Below are 11579 nucleotides of genomic sequence, written 5' to 3'. Positions count from 1 at the left end.
GGGGGGGGAAGCAATGAGGGCTCCATCAATGTGGAGTTCCATCACAGCAGGTCGATCGACCTTACTGCCACAGGCTTCGGGCCGGCAGTCTCGGTCCGCGGCGACGTGCTCCGGTGTCGGGACTCCGAGTCTGAATGGGGATGTCGGTCAGAGCCAGGGCAAATGCGGGCCCGGGTCGGGGGAGAGGCGGAGGTCGAGGGGAAAAAAAAAGAAAAGAAGTGCGCCCCACTCGCCCGTCGGAGTGCAACCGGAGCAAGCACCATGGACGTACCAGTGGAGGTGCACGAGGGGTCGATTCTGGGGGCGATGGCGGCAGTGGCATCGCCAGCAGCAGCAGCAGCAGCGGCGGCGGCGGCGGCGGCAGCAGCGGCAGCGGCCCGCTCGGCGTCCACTTGTCGCCAAAAGTCCGAACAGTGAGCCGGTAGATCGAACATGGTGGCGCTGTCGAAAAAGCCCGAGCAGCTGCCCAGCGGAGCCGGCTGCCAGTCGGGCACCTCCTCCCAAAGGCCGCGCGGCGATGCCATAACCACCGGGCTCGAGCTGGCCGGCGTTGGGGCGGGGGTATCCGGGACAGCCGGTGCCCGGGCCCCCGGCGCCGACATGGTCCCCGGTAGCCGGGCCTCCAAGGCCGCAAGGCGGCTTAGTTGCGAGCTGATGGCCCGACTGACGACATCCGGCCGAGTGGAGGAGCTCTGCGATGGGGCGCTTCCAGCGGGCTCGAGGGCGGGCATTTGCCCGAGCAGTTCCTGTGCCTGAGTGGCCAAAGCACGGTGTGTGCCGGTCCCGGCCAGAGTGGCCACCTGAGCCAGCAGAGCGGCCAGGTCCCCGCGGAAGCGGGCGCCTCCGTCACCGCCAGTGGCCGTCGGGGGACTCCGGGCCAGGGCCACAGCGCGGCCCAGTAGCGCCTGCGCCGCCGGCCCGGTATCGGCCCCCACAAATGCCACCAGCACGCCGAGGATCTCCCCGGCCAGGGACTCATCGGGATTGGACCCGACAGGCCGGCTAGCCGGGGACACATCGACCGGGGTCTCGGCCAGGTCCAGGCCAGACTCCAGCACCTTGAGGAAGGCCCCCAGCGCCTGGTACGGGAAGTTGGGCCAGTGGCTCTGCAAGGCACGCAGGGCCACTGGCCAGGCGGCCACGGCGGCCGTGGCTGGCGAGTTCACCCGCGGCCCGTGCTTCTGCCGCGACCGGTAGGCCTTTCGCAGGTCACTCTGCAGCCGGCGAATGACCGCCAGCACATTGCCCGAATCCAGGGGGATGGTGCAGGGGACCGTCTTTTGCAGGATGGACCGGAAGGAGGCGTAATCCGTCGGGAAGGCCGGGGTGCCCTCCGACGGGTTGTCAGTGCCGGAGGGCGAGGAGGCCGGCGGCTGGGCGGCCGCCGAATCTCCAGAAGCCTCCTGCCGGGCCAAAGCCCGGCCCCGACCGAAGGCCTGGCGCAGAGCCTGGAGCTCCTGCTGCTGACGGCGTTCCTGCTGCGCCGCCGCATCACGCGCCTGACTCGCCGCCGCCTCGAAATACTGATCCAACACCAGGTCCAGCCCAGCCAGGGCCGAGGCAATGGCCTCCTGCTGCGGCTCCCAGTAGTACGAGCGGAGCCAAGTGAGCGCCTGTCCGGCGGCACTGACCAGCATCGGCAGCGTCGGCAGGGTGTTCCCATGGGTGGCCTCATGCCGGATGTCGATGAACACCTGGGGCAGCTCCAGGCGCTCGGCGATCATGGCAATGGAGCCGGCAAAGCCGCCCTTCTGCGCTGGGTCCACAATGCCATTGACAAAGCGAATGACCGCCAGCGAGAGGGCCAGTCGCAGGGACCCGGCTTGGGCCAGAGCCGGCGATGGCAGCGCGCCGGTCTGACAGAGCCCCGGCATGGGCGCATTGGCGCCCTCTCGCTCGGTGCAGCGATCCAGCAGCTCCACGAACTGGGCTGTCGATTCGACGGCCGGCGGGAGTCGCGGCAGGCGTGCGGCCCAGGTGCGCACACGCGCCACCCCGGCCGCCCGTGCCCACGGCGTCGAGCTGTAAAGCTGGTGGTAGGTGGCCTGCCACTCGCGGGTATCGGCCCACGGGACGTAGCGCATGCTGCGCGCGAGGCCCTGGGCATGGCGCAATGAGGCAAGCTGCGACTGGTGGTGGGAGTGGTGTTCGTCATGGTCGGCCGGCGTGGTGGCATCCGCACCGGGCGGATCCAAGCACATCCCGGCGTCCAGCGCTCCCATGATGTGAAAAGGGGAAATGGATCCGAAGAAAGAGGAAGGGAGGTCCGGACAGAGGGCCAAGAGGGAAGGGGAGGAGGAAGGCGGGCTCCTTTTCTTCCAGTCGGCAGGCAGGGATGTGCGAGTGTGGTGTTGGTGTTGGTGGTAGGGGGGGGGGGGGGAGGAGCGGGGGGGGGGGGGGGGGGGGGGGGGGGGGGGGGGGGTGGTGGCCTTTTTTTTGGTTGTGCGGTTCGTTTCTGGTTTTTGCTTTGTTTTTTTTTGTTTGCCGGTGCCTTTTGGTGGGCGGTTGTGGGTCTTGGGGGGGGGGGGGGGCGTCGGGACGCGCGTGCGCGATCCGGCGAAATTGGCAGACACCCACGCACACGACCATGCGCGCTCCTCCGGCGGGAGCTGGGTGTCGATAGCTGCCAACGAAGTGGACTACTGGCCCTACCTAGATGCTAGACCCTGCCGGCGGGGGGCGGGGGCGGGGAAACGACGCGAGCGCGCGGCCACGCCACATCGCCCCCCCGCCGCGCCGGCCGGTGTCGTGTTGGGGTGATAAGCGTGGCGTTGTGCATGGAGCCCGCCAATTGGCGACGGAGAGCGCTGCCGGGGGTTTACCTCTCGGCCTCGGCCTCCTTCTCCTGGGACCCTGTCTCGGGCTCATTCACAACGACACTCTCTTCGTCTCTTTGTCTCTTGCTTTCCCCCCCCCCCCCCCCTCGAGTGGCTTCAGTGGGTGAAAGCCAGGGCCTTTTCCGAGGCCCCACTTCCGGCCCTGGTCCGGGCAGACATGTACCCACCTCCCTCCCCCCCTCTTTCCTCCATTGCTGCTTGCGCCTCTTCCTCTCTCCAGCCGGCGCTCTTGCCCGCTTGTCTGCTCTCCTTCCCGTCCCCTCCCGCCTGTCCTTCCCTTTTTAGTGCGCCTCTCTGTCTCTGTCTCTGTCTCTCTCTCTCTCCTTGCTCCGCCCCGGTGTGCGCGCCGATTCGAGTCCCTTCTCTGCACTCCCTGTGGTCCGAGTGAGGGGTCGCTCGAGAACAGTAACAGCAAAAGCTGCCTTCGTCTCCCCATCCTTTTCCTTACACGCGCTCTTTCTCTCTCTCTCTTCCCCTTCCATCCGCCAGTGTCCGCCATGTCCGGGCACAGTGCCCCCGTGAAGACCGGCTACCGGCTGGAGCGGCTCCGTGATGAGGCGCAGAATAGCGCTAGCGATGTCCTGCGCCGGGAACACTCGGTCAAGCGTCCCCTTTCCATCCTGCAGCGTGATTCGTCCTCCGTGCGTGTCCCTTTGCTGCATATTTGGCCGCCATCTCGGCTGTCGCTGGCCGCTTGTCGCCCTGTTGTCCGACCAATTGGGCGTGCATCTTGCCACCAGTATTGACGCATGTGCTGTCCCTGCCGCCGCTGTCACCCCTGTCACCATGTTGTCCAGTTTGCCTCCTTCTTCAGCTGGACATCGAGCTGGGTGCGACAACTCGCACAGCCACACGCGTACCCGCGCGCGCGCACACACACACACACACACACACACACACCATTTATATATATGGCTTTTCTCTTACAGCTTCCACCCTGCCCTGACATCTCGCTTCCACATGTCAGACTGGGCCGACAGCAAGCTGCTGCTCTTCCGGCCTGTGGCCACCGGCAGCGAGGCGCCAGGCGCTCGCGTTGCCGGCTCCCGGACTGGCACCGGCTCCTTTGGCCCAGGACTGTCCCTCACTGGGTCTGACCTGACCCGGGACCTGTCCAACTCGCTGGCCGGCTCTTGTGGGGTCTTCTCGCAGTCGGCTTTCGTGGCTGGCGGTTCGGCCGCCACCGGAGCCGGTCCTGGCGGCCCGAATGGCTTCCGCATGGTGACTCACTACTCGCGTGCCATCACCCAGCTGACCAACCATCGGATCTCGCGGACCCCCTTCCCCATGGCCCTGAGTGTGCACGACTCCCTGAAGTCGGAGAAGGTGCGCTGAGCCGCGCCTCCCCATGGCCTCCCCTTCGCTTGCTCCCATGCTTACCCTCCCGGAAACTCTTCCCCCCCCCCCCCCCCCCCGCTCCAGGGCGACCGCATTGTCAACATCTGGGAATTGGTGGCCTTCCTGACCGGGGAGATTGCCCCGCCCGAGCTGGCGGGCAAAGACTACTCCATCTTCTCGTGCGCTCGATGTCTCCCCGGGACTGCCGCCCCTTGACCGCATCTTCCTCCTTCCTCCATCCCTTTCCGGCTGCCGCGCGGACTTTGCTGACGCCTTATCACGGTCTCTCTCTCTCTCTCTCTCCCCCCCCCCCCCTCCGCCCTCCACACACAGGCCGGTATACTTGGTCTCGGCTGCTCTGACCTTCCTGGAGAAGAAGTACGCTCGCTCGGTCCTGGGCCCCTGACCATCCCTCTTGGTTTTCCCTTTCCCCTCTCCCCAAGCCGCCCGCTGACCCGCCCATGGTCGACTACGCGCGCGCGCGCCGTTTGTCCGCGCATTTCCCGCCTGCGTTCCTGCGGCGCACAGGTACTGCGAGTACATCCGCCGGTGCCTGGATGAGACCCTCCGGCAGACCCTGCCCGGGGGTGAATTGGGCTTCGACCATCTGGTCCGGGCGTTTGTTCGGTCGCTGGTGGCCACCGACGTGTCGATTCTGCCGTCGCTGGAGCAGGAGGGCGGGGAATTCTTCTGGCCGCAGATCTACTACCTGCTGCGGTGCGGCAAGTTCGACCTGGCCGAGGCCTATGTGCGGAGCCCCGCCTGTGCGCCGCTGGTCCGCGAGGAGCCGGAGTTCGCCGGGCTCCTCCACGAGTACATCCATTCTGCCGGGCAGACGGCCGGAGGCGCCTCGACCGCTGGCGGGCGTCTGCGGCAGTTGTCGCGCGACTCGCAGGGGCTGGCCCAGCAGCAATTCGCCCGCCGGCCCCAGCGCGATGTCTTCCGGACGGCGGTTTACCGGCTGATTTGCCAGCTGGACACCAGCCTCAGCCCGGGGGTCATCGCCACCACCGAAGACTACCTGTGGCTGCAGCTGGCCATGATCCGAAAGGAGACCGCCTTGCCATCTCTGGCGGCATTGCAAAAGCGTGTCCTGCGTGTGGGGGCCGACCATTTCAGCGACCACGGCGTCAACCCGACCAACTACCTGCAGGTGCTGCTCCTGTGTGGTCTCTTCCCGCAGGCGGTGGACTACCTGTGGTCCACGCCCGGGCACCTGGATGATGCCTTCCATCTGGCCGTGTGCCTGGTGTACCATGGGCTTCTGGAGCGGGCCCCGGCGGCGACGGCCGCCACCGGTGACGGCGGTGCCCATCGGCCCGATGGCAGCCCGGCGCACGGTGCCTTGGCTTCATCGTGGGCCAGCGCGGCCCTCGGCCAGTCGGTGCTCGGAGCCACGTCGTCGGCCTTCGGCGGGGCGGGCTCCGGGTCGGTGTTGGTCCCGGCCCCGGGGGCCGGCAGGACCAATGGGTCCGGCCCGGCCGTGGCCGGAGCCCGACTCCCCTCGGCCGAGATGGCCCTGGACTTTGCCGGCATGCTGATGGGGTACCTGTCGAGCGGGATCTTCCGTGATCTGCCGGAGCTGTCGTTCTTCTACCTGCTGCTCATTTCCCTGGGGACCGGGGAGCGCGCGGCCCCGGGGCGTCTGGCCGCCGGGGCCGGGCCCGGCGAGGAGCAGATCTGCCTGAACTTCCTGCAGGTGCTGCTGGTGCGGCATCCGCACCTGATCGAGCAGTTCCTTGGCGACGCGCCGGCCGGCCTGCCGGATCGCGGGACTGTCGGCCTCATCGAGAAGTATGGCGAGCTGTTCCTGGACCCGATGACGGTCGGGACCACTGGCGGGGCGCCCAGCCGCGCGGTCATGGCGTACCGTCTGGCGTCGGCCGCGTCGCAGACGGCCCAGCTTCAGGGCCGTCTGGACCTGGCCGTGCGCCTGGCCTATCTTGCCGGGGACTTCGTGCGCACGGTGGACCTCATGTGCCTGCTGCTGGGTGACCTGAATGCCGTGCCCGAGGAGACTCTGGCCGAGGCGCGAGGGTGCGTCGCGGGTCCTTTGCGGCCATTTGTGGCCTTCCTCTTCTCTTCCCCTGTCCTCTTCGGCGTCTCTCTCTCTCTCTCTTTCCGCTCCCCTCTTTTGGCTGACCCCTGTCTACCTGTCTGATTGTTCGCAGCGTCATCGAGACTCTCAGCCGGCTGAGCCGCAGCGCGGAGCTCACCGACCGCATCGCCACCTTGCAGCACCTGGTGTCCATCAGCAGCGTCTTCAACCTGGAGCGCGAGGGCAACCTCGATGGGGCGCTCGGGCTCCTGGAGACGGTGCCATTCTCGCCGATTGCCCTGCCCACGCAGGACTCAACCGCCGATGCGGCCAGTCGACTGCGCCTCTCGGACGCGGCCCTCGTCGCCTCGAAGAACCCCTTCATCTCTCGTCACATGCCGTCGCTTGTTAGTCTGACCAGCAACCTGTTGGCCAAGAAGTACTTCCAGCTGACCGGGCGTCCGGACCCGGCTCTGCAAAGCGTGCGTGCTCCCCCCTCCCTGAATTCAGGCGTCCAACTGCCCGATTCCTTGGCTGCCGCCCTTCTGCCATGTGAGGCCCATCTTTCCTAACCACACGCACGCGCGCGCGCGCGCCCGTATGTGCCCCCACCACACCCATGGCCCCATCTCCTCCAACCTCGCTGTGGTCCATATGCATGATGGGCATGTCTATGCATACTGCCACAGTACCTGAGCCACATCCGGTCGCTTCACAACCAGCTTGTGCCGTTCGTGGCCATCAATGCCATCCCCCTCTCGCCGGATATCAACGCCATCCTGCTGCAGCGGGACGCGCAGCTTTTCTGAAATCGGCCCCATGCCTCCATCGTGGTGCTGCCGTTGCTGCCGTTGCTGCCTCTGCGCTTCCGGTCCCGTTGGGTAGAGGCATCTCCCAGCACAGCCATACGGAGGAAGTATGGACCCCCCTCCCCGCCCCCATCTCCCCCCGATCTTGTCCTTCCTCTTTTGATTATTTAAATATACCTATTTCTCCCCTGAAATGTAGGATCGGGGGATATTTCGTGCATGTGACATGGCGACACCACGTGCAAGTCATGCCGGACCATTTCGATGGGCCCATTCCTGGCCGCAGTGGGCCCCAGGCAGGGGGTGCACATTAGTATACCCACGTCTGACTCCATCATGTCCCTGGTTCTCGGCCTCCTGGCACCCCGCCACTGTCTTCGGGGGGACGGAGGGAGTGGGGGGAGGATGTCTGGGACAAGATTCTCGGGCTCCGAGGCGTGCTCGCGTCTGCACGAGAAGGGGTGCGCGCGCGTGCGTGTGTAAGCCTGGGCATGTCAAGTTTTGTGCCCTGGTGTGTCGCTTCGCCCCGGGCGTCCCTTGGTCCATGGGGTTCTCGGCGTATTTCCTCGCTTTCCCCTCCCTCCGAAAGGCCACCGGGGAGGGACTCTCACCCGAAATGGGATCGCGTTTTGTTCGCATTCATCCGCGTTTTCTGTGCCGCCCCGCCTCGGTATGGGGCTTCGGCCCCCGGGTGTCTGGCCACTTTCTCGTTCTCCGGCGGGCTCTTCCCGCTCCCTCGCTCTCTTCAGGCCGGGCTCGCTGCCCTGCTGCCGGATATGGGCGTCCCCCTCCATGGGCCTCTCTCTTGCCCCGGGCGGGCATTCTTCTCGGGCTGGCTTTTAGCGTGCTCGGGCCGCGCAGCCGCGCAATGCGAGCATGGGATTCCCTGGCCGGGCGGACAACAGGCGTTCTTGAGAGTTCCCGCATACCAGCCACGGGGGGAGGGCGGGCGGGGGGACCTCTCACAGGAGTGCATGCTGTGAGGGAGCGACCGAAGGTGCGCACGAGCGCGTGCGTGAGTGTGTGTGTGTGTGTGTATCTCCGTCTGAGTGTGTCTCAGGGGTCGTGCTGGCGATATTCAGGGGCTTAAACGCTTTCTCCCGCACACTCGGCCGAGGTGAGGACCCCATCGGCAGCCCGGTACGGGGGTCGTCATTGCAGGGCCTGGTGGGCCCCCATATCCCGCGCCCCCACCCCCCTCCCCCCTGCGCTGCTGCCCCCCGCCTGGGCCTCTGCGCGGACGGGCGGAAAATGCCGCGGCCCATGCCGGCACCTGCATTTGCCGGTGCCGGTGCCGGTGCCGGCCCACTGGCCCGAGAGACGGGCCCTTGTAGCAGGGAGCTTTCGCATGCCGGCATGTCAGGCCGCGGCCGGCGTCCCGGTGCCAAGGCAGGAGAGCCAAGCGCCCCCCGGAGAAAAACCGCCCCTCGAAGTGTGCCCCGAGGGCGTGCGCACCCACTGGAGGGGCCGGGGGGGGGGGGGGGGGGGGGCACGGCAGCGGGTGCATCTCTTCGGGGCCCATCGCATGGGAGAGCCCCGCCCTGCCGCCCCCCTGCCCGTCGGTGGGGGAGGAATGTCCGGGCCCCGGCCCCCGCCCCCGCGCCGGCCCCTCTGCCTCACACGCAGGCAGGTGCAGTGGAGGCGCTCCCGCGAAGCCGGGGCGGTGGGTGTTCCCCGCGGCGGGGAACATGGGGGCCCGTATGGCCGGGCAATATATGCATTTTGGCCCAGCACGCATGCGCACAGTGTCGCATCTCAACAAAACCAAACACCCAGACCGAATGAGGGGGCACACAGATGCGGGCTCGTGCGCGCCGGCGCGCGCGCGCGCGCGCACGCGCCTGGCGGCCCGGCTGCAGCTCGGCGGGCCTGGGCCCGGGGGCGGCGGCGGCGGCGGCGGCGGCGGCCTTGGGCAGGTGTGTCATCTCGTGCGCCGCACTGGCCGGCTTCAGGTCTCCTCACTTGCCCCGGGTCGCAGTCGGACCGGGCGCGCAAAATCCCTAATTGTGCCAAAGGAAAAAAACAACAACAAACAATCACAGCATGTGTCTTCGTGCCGGCGCCGGTGGCCCCGCCGCTCATGCACTAGCGAACTCACGGACACATAGGTGGCCGCGCGCCCCGGTGCGTACCCGTGGCGCGGATGCCCCTGCGGCCGGCGATCTCTCCAGTGGTCGGGTCACGGCCAGGTCCTTGCGCCCCCGCGTTTTCCACCCCACCACGGCCCCGACCTCAGGCGGGTCCCCACTCGGATGTTAATAGTGTCCGATGTTTTTTTTGTTTTTTTTTGCCTCAACCATCCTCCGCCGTGGTTTCCAGCGCCCCTGCCCCGTTGCTCGGTCTTGTTCGAGCGCGGCGCACACCATCAACTGCAACAGGCATTTCGCATTTTCATTTCATCCGTCGGCCTGCCCTGGCGCACATACCCCGCGCGCCTCAAGAGGCGAGCTCAGACGCGCGCCCACCCCGCGACGGAGGACGGACGCCAACACGGCCGGCGTCAGGCTACCATCACTTCCGGCATCCTCTGACTGGTCGCCGGTGTGGCCCGGCCTCCCCCCCCCCCCCCCCGCCTCCCCGCTGGCCTGGCGCACACCCGGCGGATGGCCGGCCTGCATGGCCACCTACTGCGTGCGCTTTGGCGCCCGGCGGAGAGACGCACCAAACGCGCCTTTTGCTCGGAAACTGACGAGAAGTGCGTTGGGGCATGGGCCGGGACAACGTTTCGTCCGGCGAAGCACATGTTCTCCCCCTCTCTGCCCCTGTCCGGGACTGAATGTGCGCCCAGACGACCATGCTTTCGGACCTGGGCCCCGTTCCCGGGGGGGGGCTCAGAGGGGGGGGGGGCGGGGGGGCGAGGGGCCGGGCATGTTCGGGCCACCCCTGTGCACAGATCGCCTGGCCCTGGCACGATCCCCGCCAAGTGGGGCCGGGCTCGCGGACCCCCTACCCGCCTGGACACCGCGCCGTCGCCGTTCCGGTTCACGCCCGCCCGTCCGACCCCTCGAGGTCCCCGCGTTCCCCGACCGTGCCCCTAGGCCCGGCCGGGGGATTGCCGGGCCTCCGGGGCGCGGGCGGGGGCCTGCGCTGGGGCTGCCGTCGTCCGCGCGCCCCGGGACTTCGGCGTCTCGCTCGTCCGCCCAACCCCCTTTGCTACGGCGACCGCCGTTGGGCGGCAGGCTTTTTTTTTTTGGTGCACGTTCGCCAGGCCCCGGGGTCGCTCCGGGGCCGTTGGTCCCCCCTCCCTCTCTCGCTCTCGCCCCCGGGCGCGCGCGCACGCGCCCCATGGCTGGCGTGCGCGGTACGATCCCCCCGCTCGCAGGTTGTTTGGACTTTCATCGGCCGGAGGGCACAACGCCGCGAGTGGGGGCGGGGGGGGGGGGCAGGAGCGGGAAACGGGGGGAGGGGGCGGACGGACGACGGGCGATGATGCCCCGCCCTTTGTTCCCGCTGATTGACTCGGAGTTGCTGTGTTTTTTTTTCTCTCTCGCGCGCGGGGCCTCGCCTAGACCCATGCCGGGCATCCTTGGTCGGCGGCCGGGCGCCGAGGGACAGTGGGCAGGCGCCCTCTCTTTCTCTCTCTCTGCATGCCTCCTGTGGCCGCTCCTCCGCCCGGTCTCGCTCGCCGACAAAAGGGGCCCCGCGGCTCCTCCCGGACCGGCCCCGCCGGTTGGGCCAACATACTTTCTCCCCCCCCCTCCTCCCCTCCCTCCCCGCCGCTCGCGCCGCGCCTCGCACCCTGCCTCCTCCCCTCGCACGTTGTTCGCTCGCCCTTGCCCTCGCAGCTCCTCGTCTTTTGCGTTTGGGGTCCCATCTCCCTCGCTGCTGCTGCTGCCGCCGCCGCCGCCGCCGCTGCCGCCGCCGCCGATCGGTCCTCCCCTCCTGCTTCCGGACCTCCCCTGCTCCCTTCGCCTCTCCGTGTGAGCCTTAGTGCGCGCGCGCGCGCGATCCCGTGCGTCCCCTCGTGCGTGTTCCCCCCATCTCCTTCTTCCTCTCTCTCCCCCCCTCTCTCTCCCTCTCTCTCTCCCTCTCTCTCTCCTTCTCTCTCTCCCTCTCTCTCTCTCTCTCCCCCTTCCCCCTCTCCTCCACGCACACACACACACACACACATGCGTGTACCAGTCTACCAATGCGCCAGCATAGCAAGCTGCCCCTCACCTTGCCTTCCCTCCCCTCGCCTGCGCCTGACCCCTGCCCCGATTGCCCACTCAGATAGATCCCATCATGGCTCCCCCCCCGGCTGTGAAGATTGTTCGGGTCGATACCCCGGCGTCCCTTCCGACGCCGGCCCCATCGACGCTGAACGGCAGCTCCGAGGCGCTGGACATCGAGTCAGATGCCCCGTCACAGTCGGCGCTCTCGCCAGAGGAGACACGCGCCGCCAAGCGCCGGAATGCTGTCATGGAGGTCCTTACCACTGAGCGCGTGCGTTGTCTGGCTGTCTGCGCCCCTTGCCTCCCCTCCCCCCTCCTCCGGCATTTCTGCCTCGCTCTCCCCCAGTCAGGTGTCGCCGCCCTTCCATCTGACCATGGATCCCTTCTGCTGCCCCCCCCCCCC

The 11579-nt window shown here is 67.8% G+C and overlaps 2 protein-coding genes across 2 annotated transcripts; one reads left to right on the top strand and one right to left on the bottom strand.

The window, feature by feature from the left end:
- H696_05168 (hypothetical protein) lies at window positions 1-2201 on the bottom strand (the record flags this gene model as incomplete). The annotated part of the gene is made up of 2 exons (XM_009499024.1): window positions 1-130; window positions 272-2201. 2 exons carry the CDS (start codon window positions 2199-2201, stop codon window positions 42-44), a joined length of 2019 nt encoding a protein of 672 aa, XP_009497299.1. The 3' UTR covers window positions 1-41.
- A 1133-nt stretch (window positions 2202-3334) lies between these two features.
- Window positions 3335-7022, top strand: H696_05167 (hypothetical protein; the record flags this gene model as incomplete). Its single annotated transcript, XM_009499023.1, has 8 exons — window positions 3335-3478; window positions 3652-3667; window positions 3805-4163; window positions 4260-4354; window positions 4509-4553; window positions 4704-6212; window positions 6347-6695; window positions 6903-7022. The coding sequence occupies 8 exons, from the start codon at window positions 3335-3337 to the stop codon at window positions 7020-7022; spliced, it is 2637 nt and encodes an 878-aa protein (XP_009497298.1).
- Window positions 7023-11579: the final 4557 nt, after the last annotated feature.

The sequence above is a fragment of the Fonticula alba genome (genome assembly GCF_000388065.1).
Source record: "Fonticula alba strain ATCC 38817 unplaced genomic scaffold supercont2.9, whole genome shotgun sequence".
In the NCBI taxonomy this organism is placed as follows: Eukaryota; order Rotosphaerida; family Fonticulaceae; genus Fonticula; species Fonticula alba.
The sequence above is the reverse complement of the archived record's forward strand: the minus strand, read 5'-3'. Positions and strand labels throughout refer to the sequence as shown.